We start from the raw sequence: 27,036 nt of genomic DNA, 5'->3' as shown, positions 1-27,036 counted from the left end.
TACTCGTAAATATGTGTGAGTGGCTGAGAGGAAATGTGCTTCTTGGTATAAACAAACCTTTCAGTTGGAGTCAAGCAGAGTTAAAGGATTTGAGAAGTGGCTTAGTACTGTTCACACTAAATGCTAAAATCTACATTCATCGCTTTATTTTTTACTTAAAGACCTCAGGAACAAAAAAGAGCTGCGGGAACAGTTAATAGCTCACAGTAAGAAAGAATCCGCCTTAATGATGCTTAACTAACAACGTGCTGGCCCATCATCCAGATGGTAACACAAACTGTACATCAACATGTTTTCAACATTTACTACAATTTAAAGTCAAAGAAAAAAGTAAACACACATTGAGAAATGTTTTGACAACACAGCATTACATATCGTTGTCTTGGAATAATCACATCACTAGTGAATATTTCAAGACGAGACTCGTACTATTAGTATGATTGAGTACTTTGACAAGAACAGTAATTTTACCTCAAAGTACACAGGAGTTGGTGGTCTACCTCTGCCTTTATCAGTTAGTTAGTGGTATTGTAATTTTGGCGTTTTGAAGGGTTAGTTCAGATTCAACAAACACAAACAAACTAACCGATTGAGTATTATGATACCAGTAACGTTGGCGTCTTTTTAAATGATATTGTTAAAACGGCATGACAAAGAAAGGCTTATTGAAAATTTTGTCCCAGAACCAACACAGTAAGCCAAAACACTTCCTGTGTCACTTTCATGAGTCCACCCCGAAACCAAAGTGTCTTCTTCCTTTTGTTCCGCGTGATTACAACGTTACGCACAGGCCCAGGTCTAATTAACCCCTCCTGTTGCAGTCACATTCCTCCCCAAAAATAAATCAATTCTATTCAAGTTACAGTGTGATGGTCCGAGGTAGATGATTGAAACAATTTAAATATGTTAATATAGACTTAAGCAAAATGCCTATAAATGAAGGTAAAATAACTCAGTTTTTGGGTGACATAGGCTACTTCTGCCTTTTCTGGAACAACTTAAACTTGGCTGTTAAACTGAACAACTTAGACCTTATTTTTATGAAATGTGAGTTGGTATATTCAAGAGGAAACAAAAAGCACTGTCAACACCACTCAAGCAGCTCTTAATCCCCTACTAGCATACCAGAACAGCCCTCCCAGAATGCAGTTCTTTACCATTTTTCCTCTTTAACTGCTACTGCTCATGTCCTTCCATTATAACCTCTGCTATAGTATATTCTGTTATTTCTATGTCAATTTTTGTAGTGGCTGTGCATCTCTCTGCCCATCGGTCAAGGCAGACAGCCACCCCCCCAGAGCAGGATGTCTTTCCTCTCACTGCTGTCCCGCCCAACGCATGCCGTTGGGAATCGTTGGCTCGCTGTGTAGACCTCTATGCACACGACATGCAGCAAAGGGCCGCAGGCCGGAGTCACACCCACGCACGCTGCGGCGAGGAGTAAACCTTTATATATGGGCGCGCGCTTTACCGGGTGAGCTACCCAGGCGCCCACAACTCCTGTGTTCTGCGAGGTAAAGGACTGTTTTTGTGAAAGGAGTCTGGCGGACTTTGAAGAGACCAGAGATAAAGATGTAGTTCCCTATAGTAAAAGGCTGCTTGACTGCAAGGTAGAGCTGTGAAAGTTTTCTAAATATAGCGTAAACTTAACTGATATAGATGTTTTAAGGTTCCTGAAATACAAAGTACGCTGCTGCCCCCGCTCAGCGGTACATTGCTTCGCTTTCGTGTCTTTCCTGCTTTTCCAAACTGGAGGCGTGCCAACCGCCGTCTACTGTTGCTAACACACAGACTATAGAGAAATAACTCACACAACTAATGACAATGTACAGCTCTTAACGTCTACTGCAGTTTCAAAGTGCTTCATAACATTCTCTATACATACATATTTCCTTCCTCCCCTCTTTCTATCTGTCACATTATCTCTATAGGTTTACCTCCTTGTTTTATTCCCCTCCTCTTCCTCTCTCCATCTTCTGTTTCTCTCTCTCTGTATGTGTGACAGTCAGTTACAGCGCAGCTTATTGAATTTTTGATGAAGCAACAATTGGCAGAACCCAGACACTACATTACAAGAATGAAAGAGAGAGAGATGAAAGAGAGAGAAAGAGAGAGAGAGGGAAAGAAAGAGAGAGAAAGAGAAGGTTTTGTCTGCAGGGTGTTATATTTGTGCTGCATAAAATATGTATAGCAGTGTGTAGTAGGAGTGTGTGTGCGCATGTGTGCGCATGTGTGTGTGTGTGTGTGCATGTGTGTGGGTGTGTGCGTGTGTGTGTGTGTGTGCGTGTGCGTGTGTGGGTGTGGGTGTGGGTGTGTGTGTGTGTTCCAGCAAGGTATGTACCACTAGGTGTGAATGATCACTATACCAATCAGTATACAGTGTGCGTGTGTGTGTGTGTGTGTGTGTGATGGAGTGAATTTCCTCTGAGTGTACAAGTGAAATGTGTGTGTTACTGTGTGTACTCAGTGAGAGGGAGGGCGAGAGACTGATGAGTGTGCAAATGAAGAGAGAGCAATGATGAATGAAGCAACCAAGCGTGATGTTGCATCACAGTTATGAAACGAGAAAAAAGATGGACACTAAAAGGAAAAAGAAAGACAAATAACCCCCCCCTCTCTCTCTCTCTCTCTCTCTCTCTCTCTCTCTCTCACACACACACACATTTGCTTTTCTCATCAAGCACAGTTTAATCAGTCTCTAGCATCCCTTATTCTTTAATTTGTCTCTCTTTCTTCACCTCCTCTACCTTCCTTTGTTTTCTCATATCTCCTCCCAGCCCTAAGCCCTTCCTTCTTTTCCTCTCACTCTTTCTATACTTCCTCTTGCACTCCTCTTTGTTTTGTTTTCTTGGTTAAACATTTTAACAAGAGGTGATTATCAGTTTGTAGTTATTTTCTGTTTTGATTTTCTATTCTCCACCTTTGTTTTCTCTCCCCTCCTATTCTTTGCTTGTTCCTCTCCTCTCCCTTCCTCTTCTCCTCATTTTTTCTCTCATTCCCATTTATTCCTTCTTTCCTCTCCTTGTTTACTATCCCTTATGTCTCTTTTTCTTCTTGCCTCTCCTCCTCTCCTCTCCGTCTCTCATTTTCTCCCCTCTCCTTGTTTCCCTCCCCCACCTCTTGTATCCTCTCCTTGTTTCCTCTCTATTAATTTGGGTCTCTCCTTTTGCTTTCTCATTTCCTCTCCTCTCACCTCTCCCTCTCTCTTATCTCCCTCTCCACTAAGCCGAGTCACTGGCTGCTACAGCTGATCCCCATAGCCACTCAGTCATTTCACTGTTGCAGCTCTGCAGTAGTGTGGGAGGCACTTGGCACTAGTGTACAGTTAAAGCTGGGTAGGGCGGTCTGTAAAACCCAGGCCTCCTCCCACAGCTCTCCCCTCTCTGACCGCAGCACCTCCCTTCAAACTGTAACCTGTAACCATCGAGACTAGGAGCCTGATGCCATCATATTGCAGTAATCTGTGAGAATTACATCCTGTTTTCTTTTTAAAGCATTTTGAGATGGCATATTGTGATCTGAGGCTCTAGCCATCCGCCCTATGCTTATTTGCATATTAGTGACATCATCGTGCAATTACCACTATCACTTAAAGATCACAAAAGCAAAACTTAAGCAGCAGCTTGTGTGTATGAAATTAGAATAGCTAGTCCACCTTAAAGCCAGCCCGCCGCCAGCCCACCTTAAGTTAGTGAGCCTGATCTTCACAATCCTACTGACAGCACCTTTAACCAGCAGGCAAGCAAGACACGGGACCTTGGCTTGGGTCTTGAGGAGTTGTAGCATCGTTATCACTGACAGATAAACTGTAAACGGACTGCGCTGCAACGTTCAGAGCTATAGCGTTACTGCTACACTCATACTCAACAACAAACACACAACCCTCTCTCTTTTTTCCTCTCTCTCCACTGCACCATCCGGTGCATCGTCCAGATGCAATGGCCGGGCCAGCGTGTTGCATGGCTGTGTGTGTGTGTGTGTGTGTGTGTGTAAATGGGTGAATGAGAGGCAAATTGCAAAGCGCTTTGTCCGGTAAAGGTAGAAAGGCATTCCATTTACCCTATTGAATTAGCCACAGCCGTGAGCCCTTGGCTACGGTAAACAGAAAGCTAAACTATAAGCAACATTTTCTCTCATTTATGAAATGCTTTGCCGATATGTCACAGTTCTTTATTCTTTTTATTATCAGACTTTCTTTCAGACTCTTTCTAATAAGTCAGTCTTTGTTTCTTTGAGTTGCTTTGCAGTGCTAGCAGTTGTTCTCAATGTTGGAATAGCATAGAATAGGATTTTGCACCATTGAATTAGTCCTTGTCATTTGTAAAACAGCCAATAGGACTTTATAGTTCCCAAGAGTATTTGTTGGTAAAGGTCAGTACGTTAAATTTGTGCTCAGACTCCCAGTAGCACCCATGCTGAGGCTGAGACATAATGTAGAAGGTGTGCAAATCACAGAGAAACACAGAGAGAGAGAGAGAGAGAGAGAGAGAGAGAGAGAGAGAGAGAGAGAGAGAGAGAATTGTGTGTGTGAAAGAAAATAGACTGAGGTTTGTGTGAAAGACGGTGAAGGAGTATTAACAGCTTTTGTGTGAAGGCAGAAAAAGGGAGCGTGCAGTAAAGAGAGTGAGACACACAACACACACACACACACACACACACACACACACACACACACACACACACACACAATGAATGGTGTAAAACTATGTAGCACATTAAAGGTGATAAGTGTGTGTGAAGTACAGATGAGTGAGAAGAGGATGGGTGAGACACCAGAGAGCAGAAACAGGAAATTATCTCGCCAAATAATGTTGATAAGTGTGTGTGAATTACAGGAGTAGGATGCAAAGCCAACACACACATACACACACACACACACACACACACACAAAGAGAGGGGAAATAAGCCTTGCATTGTAAACTCATGAATGTTGATGCAGGCTGGGCTGCTCGCAGGGCCGCGATCACTCTGTTTTGCATAATGCATCATCTGAGCTGTCACAGCAGTGATCTGCTCGCTCATTGAGCTCCAGCATGAGGCTGATTTCTTTCACGTCTGGGCCGATGTGGGGAGGAGGAGCTCTGAGAGCAGCTGATCAACACCGTATTCTTTTTGTTCTTTCAAGTCAAGTTTTGCTGAGTGTGTTTTCTCTTTTTCAGCATCTTAGCGAGGAGGTCGACAAAGACTTTAAGATCTCGTGCCTCAAGTACGCCTTGAATTACATTTTCAATATTTAACCCAAGTTTTAATGTCTTAATAACATAACCGAGGGCTTTGGCAACCAACGTTTGGTGAGGCAGCTTTAAGGTGTTAACTCCGTCCACCACAGTCTGAGGATCTGGAAACAGCTGCCGCAGCAAAATGTTTTTTTAAACGTAAACTTAAAACCGACCTACTCAGCCAGGCTTCTTAATTAGGAATGTTTTGGAGACATTTCATAATTTTACTCACTTACATTATTCAATTAATGTTACAAAATGTTATTCTATCCTATTCTTATTGTACCTGGGTTTGTATTAGTATTTATATTATATAATTTTTCCATTTACACATTTTATTTATCTTTTATTTAATAGCATTAAGCATTAAATAGCATTAAAAGCTATTTTTTATTGTTGTTTTTTCTTTTCACTCTACTTTATCTACTATGTTAATGTAGTTTTCTGTTTTACTACTATAGCGGTTATTATAGTTTTTAAATCTATTTTCTTACACTTTTTTATAATCCTGCATGCATCAGTCTCAAGCTGTTGAATTGTTTTCTGTTGTTCTTACGCTCTGCACTTGTGTCCTGTTATCGGCTTGTCAGTCATCTGTGAAGCTCTTTGACCTGCACTAACCTATAAGAAAGGTGCTATACAAATAGAGATTGATTGATTGACTGAAAAATTGCAGACATGTTCAATAAGAACATTTAGCTCAAACCTAAAACAGCCAATGTAATGTAAGTTACTGAAAATAAATAGATGATTTCACTAAATTTTTGCATCTTTTGCCTACTTCTCTTTATCTCTTCTATTACAAAATCCTAAACAGTACACCTTTAAAAAGTGTGATCTTGGCATCCTAGTGATGTCCCAAGCGCTTTACTGTAATGGGATCAATACGGCCATTATCTAAAACAAACCACACGCCTCATCAATATGCGGTCCCCTGACACGACTTGGCTATCACTCTGCCTCCCTCAGCAAAGAAACACTGGATCTGTGTGTGTGTGTGTGAGATGCAGACCTGCCATGTGAGCCATAATTCAGACTTGGCCTTTCATTAAGCTAAACCTCGACTTGCTTTTGCAGATTTCACCTGTCTCACATCTCACATTAATATTCTTCACATCTGCTGAGTAGGCATGAGCTCCTCCTCGACAACGAACATCGCTTCCATATCTGTAAGAGCAGGGTCTGTGTGTGTGTGTGTGGGTGCGTGTGTTGACGCAGCACCTCTAGACACACACACTGTTTCTCAGCCATTGCTACAGGCTGCATTTAAATGGACGTTTGCATCACCACTGGCTGATTTTATCACAGCTGTTATGAGCAAACACCACGTTTTTTTTTCATCCAGAGACAAAACTACAGACTTAACACTACACAACAGGAAGGGCTTTCATAATGAATAGATAAGAAGTCCAGACATTTATGACCATATATTAGGGCTGAGCAATATGAGAAAATCAAATTTCACAACATTCTTGACCAAATACCTCAATGTCAATATTGCGACGATATTCTATGGTTGACTGTTGGTGCTTTGAAATGATGAAATGATTTAATGACTTAGTGGGTCAAGGTAAATAATAGAACAGCTAGAACAGTCTGGTGAGTTCAAAAAATTACATCCCTTTACTGCAATGCAGCCTGTAAAACCAGGAAAAGACAAAACTTACCATATTACGATATATCCAAATCCAAGACGATATCTAGTCTCATATTGCAATATTGATACAACATCAATATATTGCCCAGCCCTACCATATATTCAATTTTCAATTTTGAAAAACACGTGTGGAATTTAAGAAACAATGACTCATAAAACATTTTTTACACCTACAAAAGAAACTACAAAATTAAGCCTATTTCACAAATAAACTGCAATCCTAAACTTATCTGGACATTACCCGGCAGAGCTGTATGTGTAAGTATGCAAATGTCTGAATCAGTTGGACCGGACATGAAACTGAATTTATCCTGCCAGCTCCCGGGTCCAAAGTCTGGGTTTTGTGGTCGTTGTGTGGAAAATTTACAGCGAGCAAGTGGGTGAGTTGATGGCGTTTCTATCATGCAGCTGGCACCCAACTGGAAAAAAACAAAAATCTGAGGGTGATGAAGAATGGTCATTTACACAAAGACACATGAAAATGTCTTACTGGAGAGAAAATGAGATTCGGGATCTTTGGTGGGTAACGGCTGAGGCCGAAATTGTCAGACACATTAAAAAATGTTGTTAAAAACCAAATTATGAACCGGGTCTGTGACCGTGTCCTGCCTAGTGCACGCTCAACCCAGGCGCCACCACTGGCCTAAACTAAACATCTAGATATTATTTTCAGTAAGTGAGGACTTGTCTGAGATGGATCTCCCGTTGGGTGCTGTGAAAGGGAAACTTCGGACAATGTCTGGACATGATGCGTCGGACATTTGATTTGGTTCATATGATAAAATGGCTTAAGAGCAGGTATAATGTTGACTGTGACTATGATAAGCAACATTTTTACAATTCATCTTGAGGGGAACATGAATAGCTAACATGAATAGCTAAAGCAAATGTCATGGATGGATGTCATAGTTGTGGAGATATTTCAATCAGAACAATAAACTTCAACCTGCTGGTGCTGCTAGAGGATAAGGTCAGAGGATCAAGACAGTCAGTAGGATTCAATTTCCATAAAAAATGTCATGGCAAGAAGTAGTAGCCGTTAGACCGACATCAGCGTTGCCTTTCTTAGAGCAGCTAGCATGTTCAGATTACTCAACATAACTAAACAAAATGTAGGCAAAATTAAACACATGCATGATAATTTTGATCAGCTGCAAATAATGTTTCCCTTATTATTATTACAGCACTTACACCAAGAGGATCAAAAACAAATATTTTATAGACTTTTTAGGGATCAGGCGGTCTGAAATGTATACTATATGTCCAAAACCAATATGAAACAACACTAATGAGTAGGCTTCAACCAGGAAAAGTTAAAAACCTTCAAATAGTGAATCTGTCGCCTTTGATATCGGCAATAAAGTCTTCGCAAATGTATCCAAGCATCCCAAATATGTGTTACAGACTGGTGCAGGTTAATTAAAACACACACAAGGAGATTGTAAGGGGTGGGGGGGGGGGGGGGGACACTCACGTTGAGAAGGCGTTGTTCTGCCTCTCACAGCGGATGCCCTTGCAGTTGTTGGGTTCTTCTGAGGCCTTGGTCTCATAGTAGAAATACAGCTGGTTCAGACCATTGGCAAACGCCAGCAGGACCTACACAGGAAACACATAAGCATGGTGACGTTCACTTATACTGCGTTCCATTTACCTTAGATCACCGAAGCTGAGAATGACGTCACACCCGAGATGAATGCGTTCCATTTACAAGTTGGATTTTGACTGTTTTCATTAGCCTTGGCCAAGTTAGCCATATTTAGCAATGCCAGTTTATAACTACGCATTACGCAGTTTTTTGTGCAAACAAACTGCGTAACAACATGTCCACAGATAGAATTTTTAGATTAGATTAGATTCAACTTTATTGTTACACAGGTACAGGTACAATATGGACTGCACTGTGTGTACGACTGATGTAATGAGACACAAATAACACACAAGTGCTTAAAACTGTATATTTCTACGGGTTTCACAACTGATGATGCATGAAGCAGCCATGTTGGATTTGTAGCTCGTGGTACTCCAAAATCCAAGGTTAGGGTGGGGTGTTCCCGACTTTGACCTCCGAAAATCTGATCTCCACGTACAAACAGAATGTACTTTAATATCAGGAGAGATAATTTATAACACAATGTATCTAAGAAAACAATAATTAAGCACTCATGTAACTAGCTTTTCTTAGTTTGAAATGAAGCCGTTCTGGATCTCACAACAGTAACTTCTGTTACAGGGATTGACCCTCTGCTCCTCCGGGGCATTTTGAAACGCGGCTTTCTCCTCAAACAGGAGCAGGAGCATTACATAAAAGCTGCAACTGAGTGAGCATAATGTCAGCGGGGCTTCTGCGCCTTCGGGGCTCTTTGGGATTGATTTTAGGACTACAGGGAGCTGAGCAGTTCTCATGTGAATTGCATTGTGGGTTAGGAGTTCCCCTGAGAGGGAATAATGAGCTCTGGATGTAATGAAATGGGCCTGTTGTGTCCTTCTGCCATCGGTGAAGGATTTTCTAGCGCTCTACATCATCAAAGATGCAGAGTGTTGTTCAGAGCATAGGGAAATATGCACTAGATGGAGGGAAAATACCGTTACAGTCATTTCATGGAAACTCACAGAATCTGAAACAGATATATTCATTTCTTCAGTTGAGTCTGGCGATTTTTTATTAGGTCACAATTTCCACTTTAAACTTTGAAACTCAGGACTGTATTTCCATCACACTGTGAACTAAATGGTAATATGTTAGTGTGCTGAAATGCAAAACATTACCATGCTACATTAAATATGTAATGAATGTTTGGCAATTTTGCCTAAAAGACCAATTCATTTTCAGCTAATCGACTTAGCTGTACTTATAAAACTTATACGTATAAACTTTTGGGGAGTTTAATTTGTAACAAAACATCAGATGTTATGTTTTGAGTGCAAACATTAATTGAATTTGTATGGTAACTAAAGCTGTCAGATAAATGTAGATAATAGAGTAGCATTAGCAAAGAAAGTGGAATAAAAAGACTTAAGTAAAGTGCAGGTACCTCATATTTGTGCAGTAACTAAGTAAATGTAGTTAGTTTTTACTTAAATACATTCATATTATAACATTGTAAATTATATATACAGTACATATGACAGAAAATAAGGAAAAGCATAAGTCCCCTTTAAAATCAAATACTGACATTGAGGAGCAATAACACACACATACAAAACTGAATCTACAAGTTAATTGTGAAGTAGCTTGTGTATTGTGCGTGGGCGATTCAAACTGCAGCTTTGTGTCCTATGTGAGGAGGATAACAACGTCTTACCAGACAGTAAATGAAGAGGAACTTGAGGATGTCCAGCAGCATCCTGCCCAGTGAGATCTGCAGTGGCCCGAGGTGGGAGTTGGCTGTAAAGAGGGAGATGAGTCTGAGCGAGCTGAAGATGTTGGCGATGGCGAACAGAGCCTCGGCTATCAGCGTGGGGTGCCACATCTCCCACTCCTCCCTGGGTCGAGAGGAGTTATACTGGAGGAAGGAGAGACATGGGGAGAAAGGAGAGGAGGGGAGGAGGAGTGAGGCAGGGGAGGAAAGGATGAGGAGATCCGATGAGACATTGATCAGTACAACGGTTAGTTTAGGACCCGTTAGTCTCGCATTGCCAGACCTTCCTCCACGGCGCTGCGGAGGAGGAACTGGCTAGTCCACTCAGCATTCTGGCATGGGAGAAAAACATGCTCCGGTTTATCGACATTTCTTTAAACCAATCACAATCATCATGGGCGGCGCCAAGCAACTTGTTTTGGTGGAACATGTGTACATTCAAAAGTTGTTTTAGTTGTGCAACAGAAAACTCTGATTGGACAGATAGTCTAGCTAGCGGTCTGGATTTACCCTGCAGAGATCTGAGGAGCAGCTAACCATAGTCCTCAGAAATACACCGGAGTTTAAAATTCCAACACAAAGAAAGTGGAAGGAAATGAATATCCAACCGAAATGAGTCACATCTGGTGGAATTTCAGCGGCAACGGAACAATCCTGGACGCGAATCGCCGTGGATATAGACTAAGGACGCGTTAGCTTAGCATAAAGATTGAATAATAATAATAATTACCTTAATTAAATTACCTTTACAAGGTAGCGACAAGGAAAAACAATGACAAAATCAATATAACAACAACAATTACAACTAGAGATAAACATTAAAAAAGGTGGAGCAAAATAGAATAGAAACAGGTTAAAAAAACAAATGGAAATTTGGTTGTAGGTTTAACGCAGCATCAAAGAGAGGGAGGGAGGGGCGGCAGCAGCAGCAGCCCCCCCCCCCCCCCCCCCCCCAAGGTTCAGTGCAGGTGGAAACTGCCGGCCTCCACCAAAAGAGGGAAAATGCACCTTTCCTTCTGGTTATCTAGATGTTTCTGTATAATTCCAGGCTTTGCGCTAAGCTAGGCTAAATGCTTTGTGGGTCAATATGAAGACAAAGAGATGAACCAGAAAAACTAAAAGTATTTGTCGTTTGTTTAAATACCTTAAACAACCTATTTACAGAAAACCGACACGGGTACTGAGCATGTGTGTGTAATTCAGGTCTGTGTGTAATGTGTGTAATAACAACAAAGTTTAAATTGTAATTTCCCCTTGTGGGACTATTAAAGGATACATTATTATTATTATTATTTTTATTATTAGTATTATTATTATTATAACACGCAAGAGAGCACATTTCCACCCTACTGTACCGGCCTCCCGGTATGTTTTAGAAATGAATTCAAGATTTTATTTTTTGAGCTAGCTCCAACCTATCTCTCTGACCTTTTACAGCTAACACATATCCTATTAAGTCACTCAGTAACCCGCATTCAACATAAAATGCTTTATATTATTCATATATCTGTCACTCTCCATCACGCTCCCAACAACCATTTTCTATCTCCACTTCCCGCTCGGTCGTCTCGGGCTTGGCTTTCTCCTCATTCTTAATTCAGCCATTAGACTTCCACAGGTCGTCTGTCTTGCTAGCTCCGCCGCTATTAGCATTCACACAAGCACACACATGCACACCTATTAATTTAAAGACTCTCTCACACCTTTTCTCAAATGGCTGTCTGTCTCTCACACACACACACACACACACACACACACACACACACACACACACACACACACACACACACACACACACACACACACACACACACACACACACACACACACACACACACACACACACACTGATAAAGCAAGATTTTGCAAGAGGCCATCAGCAGGTGTGTGTTTGTGTGTGTGTGTCTGCGTGTGTTCTTGTATGTCTGTTAGTGTATGCATATAGGGATATAGTTGTGCTTATGAAACTGTGTGTGTGTGTGTGTGTGGGACCTGTGGAGGAGGACCACCCGCCACCATCAGTGACTCACAGCTGCTGCAGATGGCCCGGCCGTCTGGTGTGTATGTGGTTGTGTGTGTGTATTATTACACTATTGGCTCTTAATAAATAAATAGATCTTGTATGTATGCAGAGTACCATTACAGATGAAAAATGTGCTGGGAAAGTGAGAAAATGATTGCGTCAAATTGAAATGACTCCAGTTTGTCATTTTAAAGGTCAGTTTATATAGTCTAGTGCTCATTTTAACTCCTTTATATACTGTTGGCTAGTTCTTATCTACAGCAATGCATCATATTCTATAAGATCATCATATGTCTGTAGTGTCGCTGTGCTGTGAAAACCACGTATCTCTGAAAAGTTCGTAAAGTTTTGCCGGTGTCAGAAAAACAGGCGTGTTTCCAGCTTTGTGACGATGCATTTTCCAGCTGATCCAAGAGATTTTTTTTAAAACTTAAGAAGAAGGAGGATATTCTCAACACATAAAGGAACACTTGATCCTATTGTTTATCACAAACATTCAACATCAACACATCTGGAGATACATGGTTTTCACCGGACAGGATGGGGATGAAAAACTGGAAAGTAGTAAAGCTGCCGGACAAATGAAGTATTGTCGTTTACCTTCACGTAGGCCACTATCTTCAGTGATATGGTGGCCAGGTAGAGGGAGTTCATAGCGAAGTCCATCAGGTTCCACCAGTCGTGGATGTACTCTGTGAATCCCCCGTCCCACATCTCCTTAATCTCTGCCCAGATGAACCCTGAAACACACACACACACACACACACACACCACACACACACACAACACACACACACACACACACCACACAACACACACACACACACACACACACACACACACACACACACACGCTTGTGTGAGCACATTATTGTCATCCATCAGTGGATTCAGTTTGCTCGCCTCCCGCTCCGTGACCAAACTAACTTTTGTTGAATATTTTTTTCGTTTGGCAGCAGCCTCGGGCGCCGAGCACAGAGAACACATTTGTTCTGTCCCACTGACTTTAGTCAAAGTCAGGTTTTATCGTAAATAATTCACAAGTTAATTTCTATTTCTTCTGTTCTCCCCAGAATATCTGCTCTCCTGAGTTTTTATGATTATGTGTAGACACATTCTTCTCCACACTCAGTGTAGCACCTACCTAGAGTAGATGGCAGTCGGCCCGCCCCCAGGCAGGAGAAGCAGCAGTACCGACACAGAAGCTAAGCAATGTACTGCTGTGGACAGAGGCTGCAGCTAAACATATCTTAGAAACCTAAAAACATCTATATCAGTTAAAGTGTACGCTATATTTAGAATATTTTCACTGCTTTACCTTGCAGTCAGACAGCCCTTTACAACGGGGAACTGAAGCCGTTATCTCTGCTCTCTTCAAAGCCACCAGACTCCGAGGAGCGATGTATATTTTATCATGAGCAATACAACCAGCTGATGATCAATTGTTGTTTCTTTTTGTATCAAAAGCATTTTGTAGCCCAGTGTTTCAAAGAGTGGTAGAGACGACAAAGGAGAACAGATGGTTTTGTTATTTTTCCAAGAGATTATGGTTATGATTTGGAAATCACTGGTGGCAGCTTTGAGAGAGAATATGGAGATGCAATCACTCATTTTCACATTCATCCCACCCCCCCCCCCCCACACACACACACACACACACACACGCCACTACCTCCTCCACACATTCAAAAGCATCCGACCACACACATCCACATAGCAGCATACACCTCTTGTCCTACGTCTTCTTGATGATAAGTTTTTTTTAAAGCTGAATGTTTGTCCTGTCTTGAACAGACATTCCTTCATCAGAGTACAGCTGCTCCAGTCTTTAGATACGAGACATTTTTTAAAGAGAAGAGGCCAAGAAATAAAAAAAGAACTACAAATAACAATTGTGACGTGATGCCATACATCATTAAAACTCAGCCTTTTACACCTCAAAGGCTGTTTACAGGTGTTAGGGAGTACTTCTGTATACATAAAAGTACCAGAAAGCCTTTAGTGTCTCCAAAGGGAGCTGTGTGAAGTCGGATGAATTACTTCAAGTCACGTTACTAGGGTCAGCAAAGGTTGGGGCGGAAGATATTTGGAAAAAAAACAAAAACAAATGTGGATGCGTGGTTGGGGATTTCTAAAGACCTCTGGAGTTCGCTGCTGCAGGCTACATTAGCTGCTATCTAGTGCGACCTTAGACCGAATACGACTATGAGTGCGACACACCCAACTCTCTGTCTGCGATTGAGTTGCATCGTGGGTAATGTAGGTGCCAGGTTTTGACAATGAAAAAGAATGCGTAGAAAAGGAAATTGCACGTTCTGCTGCACCAGTTTCTACTATACATTATCTGCGTGTAGCATGGAGGGGGCTATAATAACATTTCACTGTGCAATCCTGTGTTGTATAATGATGATAAAAAATCCTTTATTTGTAGCTCCATCTGCTTCCTCAGCACACAGACCTTTGGGGATATTTCAAACCCCCCTCCTCCCCCCCCGTTACCCAGCTGAGAAATGCTTCTTAAATGGTATATTTTAAGGATTCCACAGATGTCTATTATCTGCACGGGAAAATGAAAATAAGAGCCGGACTGATTTATTGGTCGTACTATGACAGACATATCGGTATCGGTGTATGAAATGGCGCCATTAGGTAGTTCTTTGGTCAGCAATATTAAAGAAAGCAGAGTTCTAATAGGAATTTAATTCAAGCTCCAAAATTCACTATATCAGCCACCATTTAATTGGTGAACTTCTCCCCTCTAAAACCTATCTCAGCCTCCAAAGCCCACATCAGTCGGGCTCTAAATAAAATCCCAGAATGAAAAACTAAATGCAGACTAAATGCACATCCAGAGAAGAAGAAGAGAGGCAGATTCTGTGGGTTTCAACACTGGTGTCGCCCCCGTCTGATCACAAAAAAAATCCCTCAAAAAGCTTTAACTCAAAGCTGGATAACAGTTTGGGATTTTGTTTTGTGGGGTAAATGCTACGTGACTGAATCATAAAAAATAAATAAAACATGACTTCACATCCAGATGTTTTCAGCAGCTTCGTCGGAGTTTGAGAAGTTCTGATGAGAAGTTGAATAAACTTGGCACGTACCCACTACCCACGGGAGAATCATCCACTCGACGAGGGTGGGCGGGGGTCCCTGCATGTGCAGGTTGGTCCGGGCGATGTGCTGCGAGGCCAGCAGCAGGAGGAAGAGGAAGGTCAGGTAGGACGCCGTGTGACAGATGAACTTGATGAAAGGCTTCTTGATGAAGCGCCCCAGAGCGCTCTTTGGCGCCAACAGGTAGATCTGCAGAGGGCGAGACACGAGTTTACACAGAGACGGAACCATTCATTGAGTTTCCTGATGTTGCTTGTGTACTTGAGCTTTTTAAACAGAAAGAGAAACCGAGACATGAGTTAGATTGTGCTCGCGCTCAGCCACCTGCCACTTCTTATTGTGGGAAAGGGTTATTGTTTTTGCTGTAATGATGCTTGTTTACTTGTTCTGCTCATGTACTCGCTACTGGCAACCTCAACATACTCTGAGTCAGGCCAGTGAGGCTTTGAGAGGAATCAAATAACAGACAGGAGAGAGAGAGAGAGAGAGAGAGAGAGAGAGAGAGAGAGAGAGAGAGAGAGAGAGAGAGAGAGAGAGAGAGAGATATGATATTAAAACACTAATGTATAATCAGATTGAATCAATACTCTGACTATTGTATGGAACCACTATAAGGGCCATTTTACACCTGAAAGTGTGAACCAAGGTCCGGACCAAGGTTTGTGTTTTTGTTACATTTGATCTGGTTAGTTTTGGTTTCACGCTGCAGTTATACAAGCGCACTAAAGAACTCTACATGACTACGTCCTGTGGTTATCCCTACGTGAGCCGTGTCTCCTGATCCTTATAATTGATTGCTTTACAGACTAGCTTCTCCGTCCTCCTGTCTCCTCTCTCTGGTGTCAGAGTTTTTTTCCAACTTTGCTGCTGCTCTCCCTGTGCTCCCGCAGATCTTTTTGTTTTGTTGCGTTGAGAAACAAGACACACTAACTTTACTCGGGTTTTGGGGAGCTGCTGCATCAGAGACACATACATGTACATGTACAGTTATTACCACTTATCAAGTAAACTGCTGACTCATTCTCTGCTCTGACCACAATCACCGTTGCACTCTCTCTCTAGTCTATATCAACGACGTTCCACCTCTGGGATGGCTCCAGTGCAGCCGCAAATCCCACCAGATGTCCTTCTTTTTGGCCGAATGTCCGTTTCCTTCCATTTGTTTGGTTGGACTATGGTTAGCTGCTCCTCAGATCTCTGCAGGGTAAATCCAGACAGCTAGCTAGACTATCTGTCCAATCTGAGGACTATGGTTAGCTGCTCCTCAGATCTCTGCAGGGTAAATCCAGACAGCTAGCTAGACTATCTGTCCAATCTGAGGACTATGGTTAGCTGCTCCTCAGATCTCTGCAGGGTAAATCCAGACAGCTAGCTAGACTATCTGTCCAATCTGAGGACTATGGTTAGCTGCTCCTCAGATCTCTGCAGGGTAAATCCAGACAGCTAGCTAGACTATCTGTCCAATCTGAGGACTATGGTTAGCTGCTCCTCAGATCTCTGCAGGGTAAATCCAGACAGCTAGCTAGACTATCTGTCCAATCTGAGGACTATGGTTAGCTGCTCCTCAGATCTCTGCAGGGTAAATCCAGACAGCTAGCTAGACTATCTGTCCAATCTGAGTTTTCTTTCTTTTGAACGTAAAAATGTTCCACCAAAACAAGTTCCTTCCCAAGGCTATTTTGCAGCAGCCGCGGCTCTGTTATTCCTTAAAGGAGCTTTACACTTATAACACGACGATAGCCTGCCAGAACCTCCTGGATTTGGTCCGTAAATCCAAACCATCCAGAAGAAATACTTTTACACCAGAAACAAACCGGACCATGGTTCAGTTTGATCCAGACCAAAACTTCCTCTTTGGGTCTGACAAATCGGCTGTTTGGTCCAGGGGAGGTTTTACAACTGTAAATTTGGATCGGATCAAACTGAAAAGTTACGTGTAAAAGGCCCCAAAGGGATTTACCTTACTCAGAATAAACAAACGCCGTAAGGACGGTATTCATATCATTAAAGTCAAAAGTATTAGTATTATAAGTAAGGAGTACAAATATTTGAAAAGTCAGCTTACTTCTGTTTCCTTTTTCACACATCCTGGCTTCTCAAAGATAACAACAACACTCTGTCCTTTCACTTTGTTTGTTTTTAGGTCGAGTTTCCTGGCAACGGCTCCTCCAGCCAATAAATAAAGAGTTTTGCTTAATTGCTGCCTGGCAACAAATTTACTTTGAGGAAGAAACAGTAGTTAGCTGCAGGAGCCTTCTTTCATTTCTCCCTCAATTCTCTCTTTTCATCCTTTTCTTTCTTTCTTCAATTCATTCACTGTTCTATCTCTTCTTTGTTACTTGTTGTTGTTCTTACCATTCTTTCTATCCTTCATCTGACCCTTTTATTATTTTTTCTTCCCTGCTACTGACGCTTCCTGGATTTGCTCCCTGTCCACGTTGTTTCTCCCTAGTTTTCACTTCCTGCCTTGATTTCTCTTTTTTATCAAACTCTCATTCTCTCGTTCCTTTCTTCTCTCTCTCTCTCTCTCTTCTATCCTGCCTCATTTCCTTACACTTCCTCTTTTCAACCTAAAGTCTTCTCTGCTTAGTATTTTTGCTCCTTGTCCCCTTTTTTCCTCTTTTTCTATTTTCTTGACACCTGTGTAGTTCCTCCTTCATCCATTCCTCCCTCCTTTCTTTCTTTACACCACTCTCACTTCCTCCCTCCTCCTTCCGTACCAGTGAGAAGAAAGGAAACAGGAGTCCAATGATGAAGCAGGTGACCAGTTTGACCGCCCAGTGCCGTCTCCTCCAGCCCGGGAAGCCGTCGTACCACAGCGTGGCCAGCAGCTGCTGGCAGTTGGGCTGGGCCACAAACTGCAGAGAGAGGACCACACGTTAGCAAACACTTTCAGTGTCATTTTCTGGAAACAAATGAGGGGAAATTGTTTTCAAATGAACCCCAAAAAAAACCTGAAACCACTATGTGACTTTGAAAACAATGAGTTGTTTACTTCCAGCCTTGATGAAATCGGTTTTAAGTGGCTCATATATCATTCAGAGGTGTTTCGGGGTATAAGCTGCTGATAAGAGAGAGAGTAACCTTCAAAACACATTTCTCTCTTCTTCTCGTGGAGCTCACTGAACTCAGCTTCCAGGGCTGTGATACGTTTTTCTACTGTCTCGGACTTGTCTTGGAATCGTTGGTATTTGAACATGGACTCGCCAAATATTCAAGTAGTCCAGAACTATATTCTTTCTTTTTAATGTAAATTCCTCCTCCAAAACAAAACAATTGATGAAGTGCGCTCGTTCAGAAAACAGATATCCATCTAGAACAGGCATTGGTATTGGACCTCGGTACGTGCCTGGCTGCATCGTATACCTCAATCATCAGACCTCAATCATTTTCATTTGGGCCTCAGACACAATGTGGGCGAGCACTTTGTACTGAGAATTCTTCAGGACAAGAAATAAATTCAAGAATGTGAAGATATTCATTTTTTTAGGGACACCTGAGCTGCTTGTTATTGTTACACTTTCCATCGGCAGCCGAGAATGTTATGGTTACATCAAGAATAAAAATACTCAACATCTAAAATGTCAAGCTACACTTCAGCGTACTGTGACTTAAGTGAAATTCATGCACCTAAAAGTAATTAATATGGCTTAATGTGATCCTTACTTTCTTGGTCTTGTCTATTGGGGCAGATTTCCAACCATCTGCCTTGGTTGTAAAGCACTTTGAGTTAACTTGTGTTGTTTTACTTCTATGTCTTACTACTTTTCTCTTAAAATGCCATTGATGCTTGTCTGTCAGAATGACATTAGTCTAAAAAAACCGATTGCATCCGGCGGAGGAATCAAAAAAGCTAAAGTTGAACAATTCGGCGTCCCCCTTTCATGTCATCAGCTGTCCTGTCAAATAAAGGCCTAAAAACGGCCAAGATGGCTTAGAGTTGTGTAACACTTAGCCAATGGTAGAAAAAACGAAACCGGAGTGTTCCAAATGGTTAGGATGTTTTAGCTCACAGGGATTTGTCTAAAATACATTTACTTCATTGTTTGATTTTTTTGGCCTCGTTTAACATTAAAATCCAACATTATAACATTGTAGACATGACAGAAAACACGGAAAAGCATAATATCTGACCTTTAAAATGTGCAAGAAACATTTGACACTAGAGTATTTTCCCCTCCCAATCAATCGAAAGCTACTTTAGCTGTGGTGCATGGTTAATGTCGCCCCCATGACGAATTCTAAGTAATGACGACAACACTGTCGGTGCATCCACATGGCGCAAGCCTTCGGTGATCATGCACCACCCCTACCCCTCCTCCACGCAGGTGCTAGCAGCGTTTAACCCGTCAAATCAAAGAAGACACAGAGAATTTAAAAAAACATGGACTCTTCAGAAGAGGTAATGATCTCATAATCTTATGTCCTCTTCGTCTCCAAAGCTGGACGCTGCTGTCCTCGTTTCTCAGCGCTGACGTACAGTGTATCACTTGAGCTGCTGTGTGCGAATGTTGCCGGACTACACCATTTCGTAAACTAAGCCATACTGTGAACTACAGAGAGAGCTTTGTGGAGCTGATAGGCTTCATTAACTTTGTGTCAACTCATCTGGCAATGGCTTGAATGTAACAGCCGTTCATTAATATGAAATAGTTACGCACTATAACTTTAAAGATATAGAAAACAAGATAGAAGTGTAGAGACACAATAAATAAAAGCCAGATTCAAGATGTAAACTTTGTGCGTCAAGGCATATATCATCCTTCATCCGCAGCACAGACACGGAAAACATTTTATGATCGTTATTCTTTGAAATGCGAGCTTCAAACAGGTCAATCCGTACATGTTTTACCTTCCTCTGTGAGCTGCTGAAACACCAGAGGTTGCTTCCATTTACATCTCATTACAGCTCGTCTCCCAACACTGTTGGCATAACACCAGAGGCTGTTTGTCCCCATCAGCCCTTCAGCTGCCCTCTGAGTCACCAAGCAGCTCAGTCCTCCTTTCTTTTTCTCTCAATTTCCTAGTCCCATTGTGCACTTCCATTTCTTCTTCTATCCACCAATCAATTGTCTCTGCTCCATCCTTTCTTTTCTCTCTCTGCTGCTCTCTATACCATTTGATCTTGTGCTGTCTTACTGAATTTGTCTGTTTCCCCCTTTCCCGTCCTTCTTCCCTCATTATGTCTGAGTGATTTGTCTGGTCTTGGATCGCAGATAAGTCTCATACTCTAATAAGACTTGCGAAGACAGCAGGTTATCTATCACTGGAAGTGTGTGTGTGTGTGTGTGTGTGTGTGTGTGTGTGTGAGGCAATAAAAAGTGTGTTTTCCTATAAAACAAACAGCCTACATAATAAATAAGCTAAATAAGCATTCGACTCAGTTTTGCACATCCACCTTCACACACAACAGTAGCAAACTGCCACAAACCTTCAGGTCGTCAATCAAACTCGACGCTCGGCTGCTTTTCTGAAATTTGGTGGCGGCTGCAGATTTTCACACTTCCTTGTTTACTTACAAGTTTGGGTGTTTTTCATAAATAATTGATCCTGGCTCATCATTATTTGGACAGTCCATGACTGATACCTCAGCTCTCTGTGTGGAACTGTAACTCGGAAGTTTAAACTTTTCCATCACAGGCATCTTTATACAAAATGTCACAAGAGCTGTCCATGGTGCTGACCAAGGTTTATGAGGAAATGCTGGTTTTCTTTCTCAATAAAAGCAGATATGTATAAATAAACAGCACATTTAATATGCATTTTTAATTGAATTTGGCAAAAGACTATTCATCAAAATGAAGCTTAGTGTAAGGTCACTCAATAAATGAGATACCGTGTTTTTATCTTTTCAGCACAGGAGGGTTTCTGCCCTCAATTTAATCATCTGATGTCGCCATGCACCTGCGATAACCAACCACCTGAGAGAGCAAGTACGGATATGACCTACACACACACACACACACACACACACACACACACACACACACACACACGCACGCACGCACGCACGCACGCACGCACGCACGCACGCACGCACGCACGCACACGCACGCACGCACGCACACACACACACACGTTTGAGCTGTTCAACGACAGCTGCTCGATTCCTCTCAGCTCTGCAGCTACAAACAGGTCAGCCATTGTGTGTGTGTGCGTGTGTGTGTGTGTGTATGTGTGTGTGTGTGAGTGAGAGAGAGGATATTGGATAACGAGAGAATTTAATTATATAAATGAAACGACAGAAGCAGAAAAAGAGAGAGAGAGATATAAAGTGTTAGAAGTCAAACCAAGGTGGCTGCTTCCTCTTCCTCTCTTTGCAACCTCCAATCCTCCTTTTCATTCCTCTTCTTCTTTGTCCTCTCCTGTAAGTTGTTTTTTGTTCTCTTTTGCCCCTCCCCCATCCACTCTTCTATCTCTCCTGTCACTAATCCTCTTCATCCTCAACGCTCCTCCTCATCATCATATCTTTGCCTTATTCCCTTCTTCTCCAACCCTCCTCAACTCTCCCTGTTTTCCTCCTTTGCCTCTCTTTCTCTTCTTAATTTCTATCTTCCTTCTCTTCCTCTCATTGCAACTTCCGATCCTTTTTCCTCCCTCCTTCCTTCTTCCATCTCTTTCTCCTCTTCTATAAGTTATTTTTTGATGCTTCTCTTCTTTTTGCCCTTTTTTCTTACCACGCTTTCCTCGGTCCCTCCCATCCCCGTTCTTCTCCTCTTCTCCTCTAAACCATTTGAACTGTCTTCACCTCTCCTTTCCTTGCAGCCTTGTCTTTACTCATTTTCTTCCTTCTGCCCTCCACCTCCTTTTTTTGCATTTGCTCGTTACGCATTTGATTCTCTCCAGTCTTCTTGTGTTTCTTCTCCTCCATCTGCCTTCTTCACCTCCTCTCCCTCTCCAGTCTTCCTAATGTCCCCCTCTCCTTTTCTTTTCCCTCTCTTCCTCTCCATCTTTTCCCCCCTTCCTCTCCTCCATCTCTCTCAGCTCCCGTTTGGTTTCCTGTTGCTATGGCAGCAGTATGCTAATGAGGGAGTTGGTCTCCGGGCTCCACTAAACTACAGCAGCCTTCCTCTCCTTTTCTCCTGTCAGTCTCAGTCACAGTTCACTGTTGGGACCGAAGCACTCGATGTTGACGGAGCCCGTCCTGCATCCCCCTGTTGGGACTGGAATCTGCAATAATGGATAATTACAGACTCAACGTTATACTGTACCTTACTTAATCTTTCATCCTTAGCACTCAAATCATTAAGTTTTATGAAGTCTGGTTACATTTTTAAGATTTTTTTAGTTGTTGGGATAGTTAGGCCTTTATTTGATAGGACAGCTTTAGCAAGGGGTGAAAGAGGGGGAATGACCTGCAGCAGAGGGCTGCAGGTTGAAATTGAACCTGCAGCCGCTGCGGCAAAGACTGAACCTTTGTACATGGAGCACAGGCTCTACCCAGTAAGCTACCCAGGCCTTGGTTCCATTTTTTTAATGCATGTAAAGGAAGAAACAAAAAAACTAAAACAGAATAAAATGTTGCTACTACTATGTTGTATTTAGCTAGCCTGGCTGCGTACTTCTGCTCAATTTTCATTTTCCTTCAGTACTCCGTCTGGGTTTGCGGTATATTCTTGGTTTTTCTCCGGTGAAATCTTAACGTGTCCAATTAGAAAACAGACAGGGAGTGTCTGAGAATGATGACATCGAGGTTGAGCGGTAGTTTGAGTTGTATTTCCGTAATGGAGGCGAAGAAAGACGCGAGCGAAGCCATTCAGTCCGTTGTGCCCACGCTGCTGTCACTAGTGAAGGAGTTAAGGTGAACGCTAGCGATGCTAAGCTAACATCACGACCAAACGTTAGTGATTGGTTATGGCACATCCAGAGTGGCTCGGGGCAGATCCAACAGTTTTAAACTTCAACAGAGTACCCGCCTTCAAGGAAGTTAAGTCTTGTCAATGGAGAGTGGTCAGACTCTCTGTACTAATGAAAGGTACTTTGGCCCCTAATTAAGGGGCTGGGTGGCCTATGGGCCAGCGTTTATAACATCTATTCCTGTTATGTTATGCAATTTAAACATTCAAATTTTATTTTTTCTAAAAATAAAACCTTTCTTTTGTATATTTACTATTGTTACATACTATAAGGAAAAACATTTTCTTATCCAAGTACTTGATTAATCAATTAATAAAAATAATCAATAGCGGCAGCCATATTTTCACAAAAGGGAAATATTCACATTTATGAAGCTGAGTCAGATAACTTAAAAATACTTTTATAAATTGGTTATCAAAATAGTTTGCAATTAATTTAATAGCTAATAACTATAGTCGATTAATCTATTCATATTTCCAGCTCTACTAACTAACTGTCTATTCAAGTGTTTTATTGTTTTTAATGCTTATGATTTTTAACTGTTTGTACTTGTGTTTTATCTGTTTAACTGATTTTGTGTAAAGCACTTTGAATTGCCCTGTTGCTGAAATGTGCTATACAAATAAAGCTGCCTTGCCTTACTATAAATGTATTGTTTTCTTGCAATTAAGTACAGCAAAAGTCTGAATTTAAGTGGCTCACAGCCGGCTCCATGTGCAGGGACTGACGGATGTGATACGATGGGAGGCCAAGTAAAGCTGGTCCGGGTTCAGATGTTTTCTCAAAGGCACTCCAGCAGGATGAACTGTGGACGGACACCTGTATCCACCGGTTGAACGCGGCTCTTTTAAAGCCAACAACCTTCAAACACTTCAAGATGGTCCGTCAAGATTTCACGTTAGCTGTTCATCTTTCATAAAACGGTGCAGGCAGCATGAAAAAAACTCCCTTACGCCCACAATGACAACAACCAGACTCAAGATATACCATGAAATCTCTGCACTGCCGGCAGCCCACTGAGTTTTAGGTGACATTTAAAATCAATCACCAAACATGCAGGAATTAATCAGAGTATTAGCTAAGAGTTAAAGTGGAAGGGAAGGGAAGGCTCACTTATATTAAACAAGCACTGCTTGTTAATTGCTTATAATATTGTGGAGAGGCTTATTTTGTCTTTACAAGTTGCAGCAATAAATCAAACGTATTTTTTAAATTCCAATTTGAAGCCATTCAGCAGAGACTCTAGGGTGTGTGGGGGGGGGGGGAGGCGTGCACAGATGAGGAAATTACCTAGGTGAAAGACATGACTCTCCAAAAATATGCCCCCAAACCCCTGTTTTATTAAACTCTTGATGGAGAGGAGTTTTGATGACTCATGTTAACGTCCTGGATGTAGTGCTACGAGATGAAAAGGCTTTTATGACACATTTTGAAGAGCGGGACAGATTCTACAGATTACATGGTAGAAGGGAAATCAAACATCTCTTCTATGTTTTATTTCAGGGTTCATGTCACTAATCATGAGGAAATAAACTGATGATTTTGAATCCTCATAAATGCCATCTGCAAGTTTGAACTCTCATGACAGTGAAAAAAAGACGACACAGCATCTATAAAACCAGCAGAAGATGATCTAAAAGCTCGCGGAGGAACATAAAATGACATAGTGACATATACAAGTAGTAGTAGTAGTGTTAAATTATATTCTCTATTCTGTTATTTTTTTCTGCTTTTTTTATTTCTTTAGGAAACTCTCTTTTTACATTCAAACTAAAATGGGACTTTTTTTACAAGACGTCTTCATTTCAAGCAATGTGTGCTTTGATTTCAATTATTCAAAATATTCAATAAATAACCATAAGCGGTTCATCCGTACCAAACCTTGCCAGTGAATGGAAAACCGAAAGAAAATAATCGTTTATTGATGGTAAACAAGGTAAAATGTTCAAATAATCATGATTTTTTATCGTCCAGCATACTTTTAATGGCTGTGTATTAAAGCCATGCTCACTCTTGTGCTGCATGCCTGCTGCTACACTGCTCATCTGAAAGTTGCTGACCATTCCTATTCAGATCAGAGTGGCAGCCATTTTTATGTGTACCATTGCCATGGCAACATAGTAACTTCCGTATAAGCCAAATTCCAGAAAGTCAGGAGCTGCGGTTTTGTAGTTACGGACAAACAAGCAGTGGAGTAGCAGTCTATATCCACGACCTTCCACTTCTGTGATTGATGTTCTTTACGGCCGGATGTTCGTTCCCTTCCGCTTTCTTTGTGTTGGAGTTTTAACCTCCGGTGGATTTCTGAGGACTATGGTTACCTGGTCCTCAGATCTCTGCAGGGTGAATCCAGACAGCTACCTAGACTCTCTGTCCAATCGGAGGTTTCTGTTGCACAACGTAAACAACCTTTGAATGTAGACAATCCCATCTCGGAAGGATGTGGCCAAGGTTTGCCAATGTGAGATTGTGGAGTAGTAACACTACGAGGCCAAATGAGTCAAACTTAATGCTTCATCCATAGAAAGTAGTAAGTTAACAGCATTGTTCGGCTCGTTTTCTGTGAGGTTTAAAATCCAACGACCGGCTGGTCAGTTTGCTGGTTACGCCGTGGTTTTACGCTGCCTTGGTGACAGAGAATGAGCCGAATAGCGGGCTAAGTGTAGCGGTCCGCTGACCCGTTGCCGCTTGGTCTCAGAGTCCCTCCTAAGTCCCCACAGCTCCGGAGAATGTCTCCCGAGCGGCTCTCGCATATGCAACACAGTTTATGAACCCACTAATGAGTATTTTCACCATGACAACTAACAATGATCACCATTTTGTTGTGTACCAATCAAAGGACCACAGCAAACAGTCCACTGGCCTTTCTATCCAGCACACTGAGCTCCAGACTCCATCTTCACTCTCAAGCCTATTACCTGGGGTATTATCCAGCTTTCTGCCCAGTGCATGTTGGGATAAGGAGCATTGTGTATGATTTTGTATAATTCTGCTCAGAAACATCCAGGACTCTCTGCAGCACAAAAACACTGCAAACATCAGCTGATTAAAGGAAGCGGAGGTAAAGAGTTAAAGTGCTCGGGTCACTTCATTCTGCTCCCGAAATGAGAATAGAATCTGCAAAGCTTCTTTCCAGCTAATTCAATTTCTGGGCAGTCGGCCACTAAACTCAGGAATATGCGAACCGCCGCTACATAGCACAGCCGCGGGTTAATTCAATTTCTCTGTGGCCTGATGTAATCTAAAGAAAGCAATATGGTAACCTAAAGCTATGCTAACACTGATTCAATCTGTCTGTGCACATGATTGTGATTTATACGTGAGTGCTCTCCCTCACTTATTCGGATTTGAGCTCTCGCTCCGTCTTTCTCCTGTTAATCCTGCCGCTCATTGTCATGAACACACTTTTCTGTCCCACTCTTTTATTTTTTGTTTCTAGCCACTTCTTCCATTTACTCTCTCTCTCTCTCTCTCTCTCTCTCCTCTCTCTCTCTCTCTTTTCTCTCTCTCTCTCTCTACCTTCTCCCCTCTGTCTTCAGTTCTTTCACTCTCTCCCCTCGTCTCAAATGAAACAATGAAGCATGATACTCGCACTATATTTTGATCCAGACCACATAAACAGTAAAGATTCGGTGGATTACAATATTTAGGTTACAAATGAAGAAATGAGTGCAGTACAAGTACAGGAAACAGGAAGGGGCCTGACACAATCTAAAAAACACAATCTAATCTAATAATGTCAGTTATATCTTATTAAATACACACACACACACACACACACACACGCAGACACACACACACACACACCA

At 41.9% G+C, this 27,036-nt stretch overlaps 1 protein-coding gene across 2 annotated transcripts in view; it reads right to left on the bottom strand.

Annotated features, from left to right (window-relative positions):
* Window positions 1-27,036, bottom strand: part of trpc5a (transient receptor potential cation channel, subfamily C, member 5a) — a 67,835-nt gene that overhangs the window by 15,425 nt on the left and 25,374 nt on the right. For both annotated transcript variants that reach the window (XM_032499405.1, XM_032499406.1), the window contains exons 8-12: window positions 18,091-18,228; window positions 15,361-15,559; window positions 12,860-12,999; window positions 10,180-10,380; window positions 8,352-8,473 (exon numbers count right to left, since the gene is read on the bottom strand). In XM_032499405.1, the coding sequence (XP_032355296.1) occupies window positions 8,352-8,473; window positions 10,180-10,380; window positions 12,860-12,999; window positions 15,361-15,559; window positions 18,091-18,228 (800 nt within the window). The remainder of the gene's footprint in view (window positions 1-8,351; window positions 8,474-10,179; window positions 10,381-12,859; window positions 13,000-15,360; window positions 15,560-18,090; window positions 18,229-27,036) is intronic.

This window comes from Etheostoma spectabile, chromosome 19, assembly GCF_008692095.1.
Source record: "Etheostoma spectabile isolate EspeVRDwgs_2016 chromosome 19, UIUC_Espe_1.0, whole genome shotgun sequence".
Classification (NCBI taxonomy): Eukaryota; Metazoa; Chordata; class Actinopteri; order Perciformes; family Percidae; genus Etheostoma; species Etheostoma spectabile.
Note: the sequence above shows the minus strand (reverse complement) of the source record. Positions and strands in the feature narration are given on the sequence as shown.